We start from the raw sequence: 16,277 nt of genomic DNA, 5'->3' as shown, positions 1-16,277 counted from the left end.
AGACTAATTTTTACACTGTCTAAATTGTTTGAATTGAGCCATTCATCATATAGAATATAATACAATTGTATGTAAGAGACTTAATTTTGAATGCTCTAGTTGCCTGTATGCTGACTGTGCATTGAATATTCCCCTCTGGGCTTGCTGTAGATAGGTGAGTGTCAGCTTTTTTTGGTTCCTTCTAACATTGGAAGGAGTTCAGATCAACACTGTGTCAGCTAGAGGTTATTATTATATATGCCAGTGTATGTTTGCTGTAGTTGAACCATGTGTATAAAAACTCTCCAATATGTGAATAGGACTCTGGTGTCAGTGGACGAGAAGATCTTGGTCAGAAGATCTGATGCTGAAGTGCTCTGTGAAGTCATAAAATTGAATAAACTCTTATTGGTGGAGAGTTAAATGCTTCTATCCTGTAAAATTTAGCACATTAGCTTTTAGAAAACCTTAAAATGAATATATTGATAATAACACCCCAAAAATGTATGATTTTAATTTTACACAGTGCTTTCTGCAGAAGTCTCACCTCTTCATCCTCTCTCTGTTTGAGCCATTTTCCTGTCCGCCTCTGAGAACACACTGCTAACAAAATAACAATAGATTTCAGCAACTATTTCGGTCTGCGTTGCCGTGGAGACGCTCGGGTGTAAGTTGGGATAGGATTAGGGGGATATTGGCATTGTCTGTTGGCAAATATATTTTAGCAGAGTAAAAAGACACATCACTGGTTGTTGTTTAGAGGAAATTTCTATGGCAGTGTTTTCTGACCTTTGGCAGATTGTATTAGTTGATCATAAAGTTGATTATATTGTACTTTAAAAAAATTGTATAGGGTATATGCGGAAGTATGCGGACTTTTAAATTGTCAGTAACCTGGGTCAAGCGTTTTCAGTGAATTGTATGCCGTTACAAAATAGTCACATTTAAATTCTGTTTTCTTTAAAATCAGCAATTTCCACTGGCGATATCCCATATAAAGTGGGTCTCAGATTGTACAAGCACTGCAATAAATTAGTAGAAGTTGGTAAAAGAAGCACAATGTTTATGAAAAGTGGTTTATAATAATAACGAAGATAATAATAATAATAATTACAATAATAATACATTTTTACACATGAAATCATTTATTAATAATAATAATAATAATAATAATAAGAAGAAGAAGAATATCAATTATTATTATTATTATCATCATTCATTCATTTTCTTTTCGGCTTAGTCCCTTTATTAATCTGCGGTCACCACAGCGGAATGAACCGCCAACTTATCCAGCACGTTTTTACGCAGCAGATGTTCTACCAGCCACAACACATCTCTGGGAAACATCCACAAACACACTCATTCATTCACATTCATACACTACGGATAATTTAGCCTACCTAATTCACCTGTACCGCATGTCTTTGGACTGTGGGGGAAACCGGAGCGCCACACAAACGCAGGGAGAACATGCAAACTCCACACAGAAACACCAACTGACCCAGCCGACGCTCGAACCAGCAACCTTCTTGCTATGAGGTGACAGCACTACCTACTGCGCCACTGCGTCGCCTATTATTATTATTATTATTATTATTATTATTATTATTATTATTATTATTATTAATGATAATAATAATAATAATACATTTTAACACATTAAATCTTTTTATAATGATAATAATAACAATAAATAAATAAATAAATAATAATAATACTTTTAAAATAATAATAACAATAATGCATCAAATCGGGCCGTTACGGTGGCGCAGTAGGTAGCATGATCGTCTCACAGCAAGAAGGTTGCTGGTTCGAGCCCTAGCTGGGTCAGTTGGCATTTCTGTGTGGAAGTTTGCATGTTCTCCTCGTGTTCGCGTGGGTTTCCTCTGGGTGCATCAAATCAATAACAATTACAACTACACTTATTGTTGTTATTATTATTGTTCTTTTTATTGTTGTTATAATGCTTATAATCATGATAGCTGCAACCCATCACTGGGAAACATCCATACACACTCATTCACACTCATACACTGCGGACAATTTAGCCTACAATTCACCTGCACCGCATGTCTTTGGGGGAAACCAGAGCACATGGGGAGAACATGCAAACTTCACACAGAAATGCCAACTGACTCAGCCGAGGCTCGAACCAGCGACCTTCTTGCTGTGAGGTGAACGTGCATGGATACAGTTACTGAAAAAAATAAGTGTTTAGTAAGAATTAAATAAGTGTTTAGTCAGAATAAGTGTTTAGTCTGAATAAGTGTTTAGTCTGAATAAAATAAGTGTTTAATCTAATAAATATGCTCTAGAATTGGAATGTAATCCACTGAGAAAGTCCTGAATTCTCCCGTCGTCTGTTTCCTCTACTAGCATCAATGAGAAACTCTCCTCAGCCACCGATTCACCATCATTTCTCTTCAAATACTTCTAGACACTCTCACCTCCGTCTAGCCTTTGATTTTTTATAAATAGCAGCTTTCAGTGGTGCACTAGAGTTCATTCTCCCTTTCCTGTTGATTTGCAGCACTTCTGTACGCCACCATCTTTGGAAACGTGACCACCATCTTTCAGCAGATGTACACCAACACCAACCGCTACCATGAGATGCTGAACAACGTGAGAGACTTTCTGAAGCTCTATCAGGTGCCTAAAGGACTAAGCGAGAGGGTTATGGACTACATCGTGTCCACGTGGGCCATGACTAAAGGCATAGACACAGAGAAGGTGTGTAAACCTCCAACTCTTCTTTTCATTGGTGTACTTAACTCATAAACAGTAGCAAGCAAAATGTAGAGTATACTACGATGTTGTTGAAGTAACAGGTAAGCACATGTTCCAAATCGCTTCAGCAGTGTTAGGAAACGTTGTACAACTTGAAAGTGTTTTGTCAACACAGGTATATTACAAAAATCATAAATATATCTAAAATAATCTATTGATGCGGTGTTTAAGAAGAAAATAGATTAAAAATAAATACATTAAAAAAAAAAGTCCATGTCCTGCTAACATTTGATTGGCCATTTTGTTTATATGATAAGCAGATATTATGTAATTCACCATGAAGGTCATCAGTTTACTGCTCTTTTCTGCTGTTCACCATGTGCAAACACATATATATGAACACTGGAGCATTTTAAAGCTGTGTCAATCAGCTGATCTGTCTATGAGCTGAGATATGAGTGATCCGCTGATGGATTGACTGATTGCCATGGCATTGAAACACTAAATCAGTTGAGCATGTGAACAACAATCAAGCTGTGAATGCTCTCAACAGCACTCAAATGTTGAAAATGGACGTTTGTTAAATACCGATTGGTACCAAAGTTGGTATTTTTTTGCAACCTTAGTACACACAGTTATAAAAAACAATTAAGACCACTTTTATTATTTTCTTTAATAGAAAATTCACAGTTTCTGTGGATTTACCTGATCTATTTGGTGTAGGTGTGGTTAAAATGTCAAAACAATTAGAATAATATATATATATATATATATATATATATATATATATATATATATATATATATATATATATATATATATATATATATATATATATATATATATATATATATATATATATATATTATTTTTGTTTTTAGTACCAACTGTTCACAGTATAAAAATAATAAGAAGGACTAAGAATGTGATTTCATTATGAAGGGCATTGTACTGTGTATGTAAAAATCTGACTCCAGGCCATTAAGGGGAGTTCTCTGCCTTCATGTTTTTAAAATCCATAGACACCACCTGTAGACACCTTTTTTCCCTCTGTGTGCGCATATGTGTGTGTATGTATGTTCATTTACACTTGTCATAGCATATATTCACTCAAAAAAATGCTGGGTTATTTTAAAACAGTTCTGGATGTAATAAGGAAAAACCCAATTCCTGGGTTAATTTTTAAAAGGAAATTAATACAACCAAATTTAACCCAATGTTTGGGTTAGTCTATATTTTACCCAATTTTGGTTTAAGTAACCCAGCATTTCTGTGTTGCTAATCTCTGGTGAATTGAAGTGCTTCTTTTATCCTGATTTGTAGGTCATTTTAGACAAAACATCCTCTAAATAAGAAAAAGTAAATGTAAATTAACTCGCAGTACATACATTTTGATGAGTGTTGGCAAACAAACAGTTTGGAGCTGTTTTAGATGATGTGTAAATGAATATCTAAAAGCCAATTCACATGCAACTTGGCCATTGTAGCCTAAACAGTTATGTTTAAGAAATTATATGTTGAATCAAATAACATATTTCCATTACATGTCTATATAATGCTTTGCAAGGCAATAATGACCCTAAAATGACATTTCTCTGATAAATAACATATGTAATTATTATATAGCAATACATTCAGTTAATTAATCCCCACATACTGTAGGGCCATTATTAAGTCATGTTTTTATTACTTTGACATTGCTTTTAATAGTTCACACACACTAAATAAAGAGATTTGCAAAAAGGCACACTGCAAAAAAAAATATTTTCTTATTTAGATTTTTTTTGTCTTGTTTCTAGTCCAAATATCTAAAAATTCCTATATCAAGAAGCATTTTCTAAACAAGCAAAACATATTGCCTTGTTTTCAGAAATAATATGCCAATATTAAATGAGTTTTTCCTTAAAACAAGCTAAATAATCAGCCTATGGGGTAAGCAAAATAATCTTATGTCCAAAGGAAAAACAAGACTATTTTGTTTACACCATTGGCAGAATATTTAGCTTGTTTTAAGGAAAAAATCACTTAATATTGGCATATTATTTCTGAAAACAAGACAATATGTTTTGCTTGTATTGAAAGTGCTTCTTGATTTAAGAATTTTTAGATATTTGGACTCGAAACCAAACAAATGTAAGTAAGAACATTTTTTTTTGCAGTGCAGCGCAATACTAAATGCGATGGTAAAGAGAAATAATTTCCCTTCTGGCTGATATGATTTCATTTTGTCAGAAACGTCAAATTTTAAACAGGGGAGGTGGAGAAAAGAGGCCCATCTTTTGGTGTAAGTGTCTCTCTATCAAGACCCCTTTTTATATCTTTCTAGAAGAGGAATGGGAAATTGCATTCTATCCCAGGAGACATCAACCCTCAGGGAATATAGATCTATTCAACCTCTGGCTCAAATTTAGACTTATAAAGGATTCTCTTGATTTTCATGCAGTGTGGGGTGAAAAATCCTCTGCATTTGCTGATGCACATACTGTATAATAGGCCTGATCAGACAGATCCTGTATGGGTGATCGACGCACAAACTAGAACTGATTTCTGCAGGGGTTTAATTAGATCTTTTCGGTGCACCACATAGATTTGCATAGATATGTGCTACATTAGCTTGTGGAGGTCCAGCACATACCATGGGCATGAGGTACTGGATGTATATATTGTACACATTGAAATGTACAGTAGAGGGTGTTTTTTTCAAGAATCAGCAATCAAACAAACAAGCAAGCAAGTTAAAATTCTTAAAGAGCTCCTATTATGCATTACAAAAGGGTCATATTTTGTTTTTTTGGGGGGGGTCTCCAACAACAGGCTGATGTGCATACAAGGTCAAAAAACGCTTTTATTGTCTTATATTATGCATTTATTTTTTCCTGATTATCCCAACGACCCCCATATGATTCGTTCAGCGATTCATTAGTTCCCAACCCCTCCTTAGCGTGATGCTAATCTGCGCTGATTGGTCCGATGACCCAGTCTGTTGTGATTGGTCGACAGTGTTCAGCGTGAGACAGAGAGAAATGCCCAGCATGGCTTATCAACAAGTAGTTAGAGTGCAGAGTGTATGTGGGAGCCCAATGCAGGAGTGCATAAAAGCAATACAGTTTAACACCAGCATACTATATTTTTAACTATAAGTAAAAACAGTGACACACATTTAATATTAATCCACACAGAGTGGCAAAAGCTGAACTATTTTAATACTTGACCACTGCACGCGTGTAGGAACAGCTGACGGTGGCCATAGCAATGACAAACGGCAGTAGATCGCAAGCTCACGAACGCATTTAAATCCTGAAACAAAGCAGCATTTTCAACCTGGTTTAAGACATGATGTGAGAATGTAAAGAATTAACCAGACAAGTTACAAGTAACAAAACACAAATAAATCCATAATTTGCAAACTAGAGAAAACAAGAAGGCAAATATTTTTAAGCAAACTTAAGTTACTTACACTTGTGAAATAGAGACTGATCCTGAACTGTGTACTGTAAAGTTCCTGTCAAGCTCTGACAAAGTCCCATAAATCAATAGTTTTTTCTGATCATTCCTTTAACAAACAGCTGACGAATCCCCCATTGTAAGCGTGTAGATTGCTGAAGCACTCGTTAGAAAAATGACTGCAACACAGCACAAGGCTGGGGCTTTAATGCTAAGGTATTTTTGCCAAAAAACACTGACTCTTTACAGCCTGATCTTTTCAATTCAATTCAATTCAATTCAATTCACCTTTATTTGTATCGCGCTTATACAATGTAGATTGTGTCAAAGCAGCTTCACATAAAAGGTCACAGTAAATAGGAACAGTGTAGTTTTTACACTTCAGAGCATAGTGTCTTCGCAACATGATTCAACCAGGATCTGCTACAGTGTTTGTTGTCTTCTTTTTCTTTCTATAGTGTTTGTGGGCGAGGTCTGCACGCGCACCAAATGGGTGTGGTTTGAGTTTCGTATCGATGTCACGCCGGCACGGCTAAAGACTCATTACCGTGGCTATTCATTTAAACCACTATGAGTCAACTCTTTTATCAATGAATCTATAGTTTTAAACATGGTGCACTTTCAGATTTAAGCCTTCACTTCAATTTGAGCTGTGTTAGACACTGCATGGAAGGTCATTTTCAAAAACCCATAATAGGGGCTCTTTAATTAAATTCATTGTAAATTAAAAGAATATAAATAATATAAATTAAAATAAACCAATTAAATTAATCAATTATTTAAAGAAACTAATTACATTTTAAAGTTTTTCTTTTCTTTTTACTTTTATTATATTATTTTATTTTATCATTTAATTTTAGAGTATTATATAATAATTAATATAATATTAATAATAATATTATATTGATAATAAAATAATAGACATTATATATAATTATTTAGTTTTTATTTTTATTTTATAATTAATATTTTACTCTGACACACTTAATAAATTTATTTTTTTCTCACTCGCATAAAATTCTTTGTTAACTCATTTATTCAGTCAATAATTTATATATTAAATATTAAAGTTTTTTTAACAAATAAACTTGGTTTCATCAGATTCTTTCAGACTTTCGCATTAATCCATGGCTAATAATATGATTTAAAGTAAACACATTAAATAAATTAATTTATTTTTAATAAAAAAAATAAAAAAATAAAAATAAAATAAAATTAAATAAAATAAATGAAAATAAATAAAAATAAATAAATAAAATAAAAATACAATGCAATTCAGTGCAATACAATTTTCCTCTGATTTTTAGAATAGACAACCACCAAAATATCATTTAATGACTAAAGGAGTAGTGCTGATACATAATTTCATCCATAGTTTTAAGTATTAAAACAGATACTTGAATTTAATGTGAATTTTAATGTGTTTCTTTGCATAGTTTAGTTTAAACTTCATTGTCCGTTCTACTTGGCACAGAAAGGAAATTTGTCTTTAACACTGGATTTAAGACAACTATTGCATACATACAACAATCACACAATAACAACACTCATCAAGACAACAAGTTAAAATATAAAACCCAAATTAGCCCCATACATATTACTGCACATCATTCTTGACAACCACCCCATTCACATCAAACAGTGATCTAATTTAAGACAACAACTGCAATTGGGATAAATGGCTTTTCATAAGCATTTCTTCAGGCTTTGAGAATTCTAAACCTGCGTCCTGATGGGAACACTTCAAATGCTGAGTGAAGGGGATGTGTATTATCTTTAAAAATCACGACTGCTGTTCTTTCCATAAATGAGTCAAATAGAATCTGCAGTGAATGTTGTTTGTGACCAGTTATCTTATTTGCCTGATTGATAATTTGCGATAATTTCTTCTTCTGTTTAAGTGTTGTGTTAACCATTAAACAATATTAAATGTAAGAACACTCTCTATCAATGATCTATATGCCATGTTTAAAGTCTGTGTACTAACATTAAAACTTCTCAACTTGCGGAGGAGACTGAGACGCTGACTTGCCTTTTTATAAACAGCCTGTACATTCAAAATTAAAAATCATATCAAAATTCAGTTTATTGTCAACAATTGTGTCTAAATACTTCAAATTTTTAGACCTTCTCTACTATTTGTCCATTTATGATGACTGGTTTATAAAATGTAGTATCTAATGCTCTTGTTTGACTTCCCAGACATAGCTCGTTTGTTTTTCCAATATTAAGATGTAATGAACTTTTGCCAAACCAATCTGTAATACTATTAATATATTTAAAATACAAGCAGCTATTTATTTCTTCCTGACAGGAAACCGATGCCAGATCATCAGCGTATTTTATAAGAGTGAAATTATCATCATAATTGCACTGCACTTAATTAATATATATAGAAAATAAAATAGGGGATAACACACATCCCTGTAGGGTACCTCTATATTTAAAACAGAGCATCAGACATAACATGATCAACACAGACACGTTGTAGTTGTTTTATTTTTTAATTCTCTGATCCATATGATCAGCCAACTACTTACTCCTAAATTATGAAGACGTGCTAAAAGGAGGTTAGATTGAACAGTATTAAAAGCAGATGAAAAATCCATAAAAAGTATTCTAACATATGTATTTGGCCTATCTAGATGATGTTGAACTTTATTCAAGAGAGTAAGAGAGGCATCCACAGTACTCCGGTTGGCCCTATAGGCAAACTGCAGGGGATCCATTGTCCTCTCAACTTAAGAAAATAAAATAGGGGCTTGAACAGACTTGAGCGTGATTGGACGGAAATCATTTAACAATTTTGCACGAGGTATTTTGGATACTGGAATAACTATTGATTTTTTACAGGCTAATGGTACAAAACCATTGTCTAGAAATATTTGAAACAGTCTGATGCAGTCTGATGCCCAATTGTTCCGCACACCCTTTTAAAACTTTCCCCTTAAGGCCATCTGGGCCAGACTACTATATCTACATTATTAACATTGGACCCATTTAAATGATCAAATCTTGAGAAGTATGTGTTAAGATCATTTACGAGACTGTAAGGATCCTCATATTGTTGAACTTTTTTTTTCTTTTGTCTACAAATTAATATATATAATATCTTCCATGCCTCTCTTACATCTCCTGTTTTTAATTTCTGCTCTGCCTTTTCTTTATATTCATTCTGTGCACTTTTTATCTTATATTTAACTGCTCTATTTAACTCCTTTACCTTCTGCTGATTATTCTGCAAAAAATTTTTAAATGTAAAAAATATATTAAATCTTTAGTTATCCATGGCTTGTTATTTGGATAAATTCTAACGCTCTCAGGTTGAACAACAGAGTTTACACGTAAGTTAACATAACCAGTTATTGTGTCATTCAACTTCATTGTTATTATACAATCATAGTCATTAAAAAATAAGTCCCACTCCGTGCACTCAAAACATCCTCATTGCTGTTTAATTGAGTCTTTTGAACATATATGAACCTGCTGAATGGCAGGGCTGTTCTTCTTTAATAGTTGCCTGTATCTTGGTAACAGATGGATGACATTATGATCTGAGCGCCCCAGAGGTGGATGTACTCTTGGCGCATATGCATCTTTCACATAACCAAAACATTTATCCAGAGTCTTATCTGGTCAGACAGGTTATATATTTCTCAAGAATCGGCAGCAAGGTAGATACGTCACATTTATTGATATAAAATCAATGTGTACATTTAATCTGATGTAGGAATCAAAAAGGGATGTCACAATAAGCATGTACGTAAAGATTTCTGATTTAGTTATTGTTAAAGTTCACCTATTGAGCTGTCACACAACTCTTGTTCATTACATCAATACTAAGGTCCTCAACTAAATGAGACATGTCAGTTAGCTAATGGGCTGCATTTGGATCCAATTTGAATCAATACACAGTTAAAAAGAATCCTCGCTTAGTGTTGATTAATTATTTTTTGTTATTCTACATGCATGTTAATTGTTAATCATTTGTGTCAAAGGTAGTATACTTAATAGTAGTCTGCTAATATCACGGCAGTATAAGCATTATTGATTTATTAATTAATTTATTTTTGATTAACCTCAAGTCCTTGAGCTCAGTGTTAATTGAGTTCTGTATCGACAATACACAAGTGAAATATTTCCAAATACCAACAGCAACCAAACATGTTTCTCTTTGCCTTCTTTTGTCTCACTAGCTTAAGTAATGGAGTGCAGTATGGCAAAATAAACTCGCTGGTTACCAATGCAATTCTCTGCTGTAGACTTAACTGACTTTCACCACGATATTACATCAGTCTCTGCAATACTTTATTTAGGACTCTAATCAGTCGCCATCATTATAATGGTCGTTAACATCATTTATTTAATTAACATGCTTGTACATTTACACTTTTAAGATTTTGTTGATACTTTCTTGACAATTATTATTATTATTTTTAAACATTTTTTACATTTTTATGTTTTCATTTCATTTGTTCTATTTTTATTTTAACATTTAATTTGCTTATTTTATTTTACATTATTTTATCATTTAATTAAATGTATTATTTTATTATATTGTATTATATAATTTTTTATTATATTATATTATATTATATTATATTATATTATATTATATTATATTATATTATATTATATTATATTATATTATATTATATTATATTATATTATAATTTAATAGTTTATATTTTACTCACATAACACTTAATATTTTTGTATGTAAATTGTTCTTATGGAATTGTTTTTGTTTATTTTTACTCACATTTACAATTACTCATTTAGCCAATGCTTTTATCCAAAGTGACTTACAAGTGAGGTAAAAAAAACATTTCGAATGTTTAGAGAGAAGCAGTTTATAAATTCTATGACAAATCAAATTTTTCATTTTATTTTACTTTGATTAAATTAATTAACAAATAAACAAACAAGTAGTCATACTGCACTCACTTCGAAGGTTGTCACTCGATTGCCCGTACACTATCAGCTGATAGATATGGGCCAGTAGCAAAGTCCCTTTAAGGCAAGTCTTTTCACTTGGCGGCCATCTTTGAAACGCCTTTCGGGCAGTATGCTCAGGCATTCTGTTTGAATGGGGAAACATCAAATTCTCCAAAACTGTTTTCCAAGCTTACGGTTACATTACATATTTGGAATCACCAATGAAATTAAATAACAACTGTCTTGTAAGTTTCATTTTTAAACGTCCGAATCAAACAAAATCTGCATATTTTTAGGTTGTCCAAGCTAATGCGCATGTGCACCCAAAAGCAATTAGATATTGACACCATTCTCATTTAAGGTTGTTCTACACATTATCATCCTCTGGATAATGATCATCTGATCGTGCTGGTTTTCTGAAGTAATTCTTAGCTTGGTCTTGATAGCGAATATCCTGCAGAAATGACAGCGACTCTTTGTTTACAAGTTTGTGGGCGTTTGAGTAGTTTCTGTCATGTGATGTGCGCTTGACAGGACAGACTGTTTGGTTCATACAGATTACAAAACCAAAAAACTTTTGTTTTCAAGTGCACTTAGATCATTTTAAAAGCACAGATTTCAAGCTTTATGTGGATATATTTCTTATGTTTGTAAAGCAAATAATCGCTGAGATCCCAGTGCGTTTGTTGACCACCAAACTGTTGTAAAAACACACGTCTGGTCCAGGCTTCTCCCCTGGAGAAAAATCAGTTTATAGCGATCGATGATTGGCTCCTGTAATAGTAGGCAGTGCTTCATTCGCCATATTGACTGTTACACTTTTCCCCATTCAAAACTATAGGAGTGATATGTCTTGTGTATTCTATAGTCTTTGCCAGTAGTGGCCTTCTGCACCTACTGGTAGGGTCAGAAGGCTGTTATCATCCATCCACATAGTTAATTAGCTATACTAACAGTGAAGACTCCAGATCCAGATCTTTTTTTACATTACTGTGACGGTTGGGTTTAGGTTTGGGGTAGGGGTAGACGTTAATAAAATACAATTAATAGGAAATTTAATAAATAATATACATATTTCTCGTTAACTTCCGGCCGCAGCTGTATGTGATCTATAGCTGATTAACAATGTGGATGGATGATAACAGCCTTCTGAGCTACAAGTTGGTGCAGAAGGCCCATATCTATAAGGCTGATAACCACTGATAATGCCCATTCAATCGAGTGATAACATTCTAATCAGCTGCATTTTTTTCATACATAAAATAAAACAGTTCAGAACTCAACTTCTAAATTTCAGAACTAAATGCAGGAGTGTGCATTTTCTCAGAATGCAGAACATGAACTCAGTTTTATCAGACCATGGACACGCTCTTTAAGACTCTCTCTCTTGCTGTACTCATCAGGTTCTGTCCATCTGTCCTAAAGACATGCGCGCAGACATCTGTGTGCACCTCAACCGGCAGGTGTTCAATGAGCACCCTGCTTTCCGGCTGGCCAGTGACGGCTGCCTGCGCTCTTTGGCGGTGGAGTTTCAGACCACACACTGCGCTCCAGGAGATCTCATCTTCCACGCCGGCGAGAGTGTGGACACCCTGTGCTTCGTTGTGTCTGGATCGCTGGAGGTCATTCAGGATGATGAAGTTATTGCCATTCTAGGTGAGCTAAATCATTCTTTAGACTGAAAAAAAAGTTTACAAGAAAAAGAAGACCTCAGGGGTTAGCTGTCAAAAAGATTATGTCTCAGTTATTATATTTCACAGATGTTGGTCCATTGTTGTTTTGGACTGAAATGCCTATAGTAAAACTGTCCTGAATTTATTTTTGATCTGAATTATAGTCTTTTTAGGTGTTATAAGCCATGACTTTGAGACAAAGGTAGAAGTTTGTATGCTTTAGAGCAGGGGTGGGCAAACTCGGTCCTGGAAGGCCGGTCTCCTGCATAGTTTAGCTTCAACTCTAATCAAACAATTTAGCTCTAGGGGTTAAAGAGGTAACATTTTGATGTGACACAGTTTGTAGTCAGTTGGTGGCAAAATAGCAAAACGACAACCAAATAATGCAAAAATAAGAGATAATTATAATAATTAAAAAATAATTAATTTACAAAAGTGAAAAGAAGTCAAACAACAAAATTATTTTGTACACATAGAAATCTCACAAAGGAAAATAAATCAGTTAATGTATGTTATTAAGGGAAAAAGAGGATGTCAAGCGGTGGCAAATTAATGAAAGCAATTTAACAAAAACCCCAAACTAGTTGAAAATTACCCTCTAAACTACCTAATAGAAAATAAATTAACAAAACATCTTCAGCATTAGCACGCCATATCGAAACTACACTTCTAACAAAAAAATATCAACAGATAACCCTGAGTGTTGTTCAGTTCTAAAATGATGTGTTTAGATAGTGGAGTTTTCTGCATGTTGCGAGGTGTATATCACATATGTATAAGATTCTGATGGTATGATAACCTTGGACAAAAATATCACGGTTTCACAGTATTGTGCTCACTGCTCTAAATTATATTATTTTTAAATGTCTGGATAAAAAACTACAACTTTTTTTCTCTTTGAAAACAATATATTCTATTTTTTGAAAAAGCTATAATATTTTGGAACATGTCAGACTAAATAATTCAAATGAATCAGTGACTTCTGCTGTCTTTATTTGTTTCAAAAACACAGATTTCTTTACAATTTAAAATGGCATCTTTGGATATTTTGTCTGCTGAAGAAACTGTGGTCATAAAAAACAAAACAAAAAAGTAAATAAAAAATCTTACTCATACCTAAGAAAAATTTGGTGGTTTTAAAACCTTGACTTTTCCAAACCGCGGTATTACCTTGAAAACGGTTATCGTCCCATGCCTAATATCACATGACATCTAAACTTCTCGATTCCCCGGCGAATTTAAAAACCAATGATCAATGATCATGAAGTAAGTATTTACAATACTGTAACCGCGTACTAAAACTGAAATGAGAACAAAATTCTAAATCTAAAGTCACATCAAAAAATACACAACACAAGCCAGAACACAAACACAGAGCAGAAGGACAAACAAGACAAAAGCAAGAGAACGAGCTTCCCCGTTCGCATCGCTTTAAATTGGCCTTGCTTCTTGATTGGCAGTGAAGGTGATGACGTCACAGGGAGTAATGAAGATTGAAGTCTTTACGGATGAATGGAAAACTGGAATGGGCCATCCTTGAAATTTTGACAGAGAGAGAGAGCACACACTATCAAAACATACAGGCACATACATAGGGCTGTAACAATAACTATGACACAAAAAATATTTTAAATTTAAAAATGATAAGATAAAAAGTCAAAATCATGACTTTTGAACTCAAAATGTTTCTGTTAACGATTAAAAATAAAAAATTTGACAATTATGACTTAGTAAATTGAAATCAAAACTTTGATTTAATGGCATATTTAAGGCGCATTGTTGGTGTTGCTATTTTGAGGCAACAGAAATGGATCTTTATGATTTAAAGTGAACGTTAGTGATAGGCAGGCAGTTTTTACCTTTTAACTCATACAGTGATTTTGATTTTAATTCCTCCATTTTGTTTTAACTTTACTGCAATTATTGAAACTGATTTTATAGTCTTGGTTTTGGCTGACTACACCCCTGCCAATTGGTTGTATAGTAGTAAGTGCCAACTTACCTCTTACAGTCTGACAACATGCCCCACTGTGGTCACTCTGTGTTCAATAAACCATTTCCTGGCCAGCAACTCTGAAAATAACTTTTAGCTTTCAATCATTTAGTTTAAACATAGTACTTCAAAATAAGTGCCTGTAAAGAAACAAAAGCAAACAACCCTGAGAAGTCTTCACTAGCGATAAAAGCTGTAACAATATTTCCCTTTTTTTATTTATTCATTCATTCATTCATTTTCTTTTCGGCTTAGTCCCTTTATTAATTCGGGGTCGCCACAGCGGAATGAACTGACAATTTATCCAGCACGTTTTATGCAGCGGATGCCCTTCCAGCCGCAACCCATCTCTGGGAAACATCCATACACTCACTCACACTCACACTCATACACTACGGACAATTTAGCCTACCCAATTCACCTGTACTGCATGTGTTTGGACTGTGGGAGAAACCGGAGCACCCGGAGGAAACCCACGCGAACGCAGGAAGAACATGCAAACTCCACACAGAAACGCCAACTGACCCAGCCGAGGCTCGAACCAGCGACCTTCTTGCAGTGAGGCGACAGCACTACCTACTGGGCCACTACGTCGCCTTCTCTTTTTAGCAGACTAAATATTCTTGAATAAATACAAAATAGTACGTTTTCAGTACACATCCCAGCATTTTCATTAAACCCAAGAAAGCTCACAATTAGCCAATTTTTGTACTTTTGTAATACTGCAGGTTTTTTCTGAGGGCTTGATCTGCAACTCCAGTTATGGTTTCCAGCTGTTTCATTAATTAATCAAACTTAGTCTGGAGGTTACGAATATCAGAAGAATAGACAGTCCAGAGCAAACTCATCTGCAGTCTCTCCCATGACAAATCTGATGTCCCTCAAAATTGCTGTACCCTTTATCCTTGCTTCTACCCACCTTTGTGTTTTCACAGCTGGTTCCTGGTTCAACCAGCTCCTATTCTTTTATGACCTCAATTTAAAGCCGCTTCCTCTTTTTGTCCCTTTTAATGTACAGACTAATGTATTCATAACTGTTTTACTACATACTGTAGTTGAAATTTGACAGTTATGGTTAGTGTTTAAGTTTTCAAACATCTAAACTAGACCCTTCTCTCCCATATAGTATGTGTTTTTTTCCAAATATATATGACAGTTTCAACATATATTGTATATATTTCATGCTTTTCTGGCAGTATATACGCTGATGGTTCTGCATTGGATCACCAAGTCCTCTCCAGTGCTTTGTTATGACCCCTTCGCCTTAACATATCACCTGTTTTCAAAGACATATGTTGGCAGATTCATATGACCCTCCACTCACCCAATTAAATGTGTCTTTACATAGCTTTAGAAAATAAAAATCTTCTTTATTCCAAAACATATGATATATGCGTGAAAATAGCAAACTATAAAGTAACAGACTCAATATCACACACACAATTTTTTTTCATCCAGGAGCTCAACGCTCATTCTCTAAAGTCACATAAAAGGCCAGAGTCTATTGCATGTGCGATATGTGG

General features: G+C 34.0%; 1 protein-coding gene across 1 annotated transcript in view; it reads left to right on the top strand.

Moving 5' to 3' along the window:
- The window catches only part of kcnh5a (potassium voltage-gated channel, subfamily H (eag-related), member 5a), a 234,352-nt gene that overhangs the window by 149,219 nt on the left and 68,856 nt on the right, over window positions 1–16,277 (top strand). Inside the window, exons 9-10 of the mRNA XM_056481183.1 lie at window positions 2,510–2,709; window positions 12,492–12,744. Coding sequence (XP_056337158.1) covers window positions 2,510–2,709; window positions 12,492–12,744 — 453 coding nt within the window. The remainder of the gene's footprint in view (window positions 1–2,509; window positions 2,710–12,491; window positions 12,745–16,277) is intronic.

This window comes from Danio aesculapii, chromosome 20, assembly GCF_903798145.1.
Source record: "Danio aesculapii chromosome 20, fDanAes4.1, whole genome shotgun sequence".
Classification (NCBI taxonomy): domain Eukaryota; kingdom Metazoa; phylum Chordata; class Actinopteri; order Cypriniformes; family Danionidae; genus Danio; species Danio aesculapii.
The sequence above is the reverse complement of the archived record's forward strand: the minus strand, read 5'-3'. Positions and strand labels throughout refer to the sequence as shown.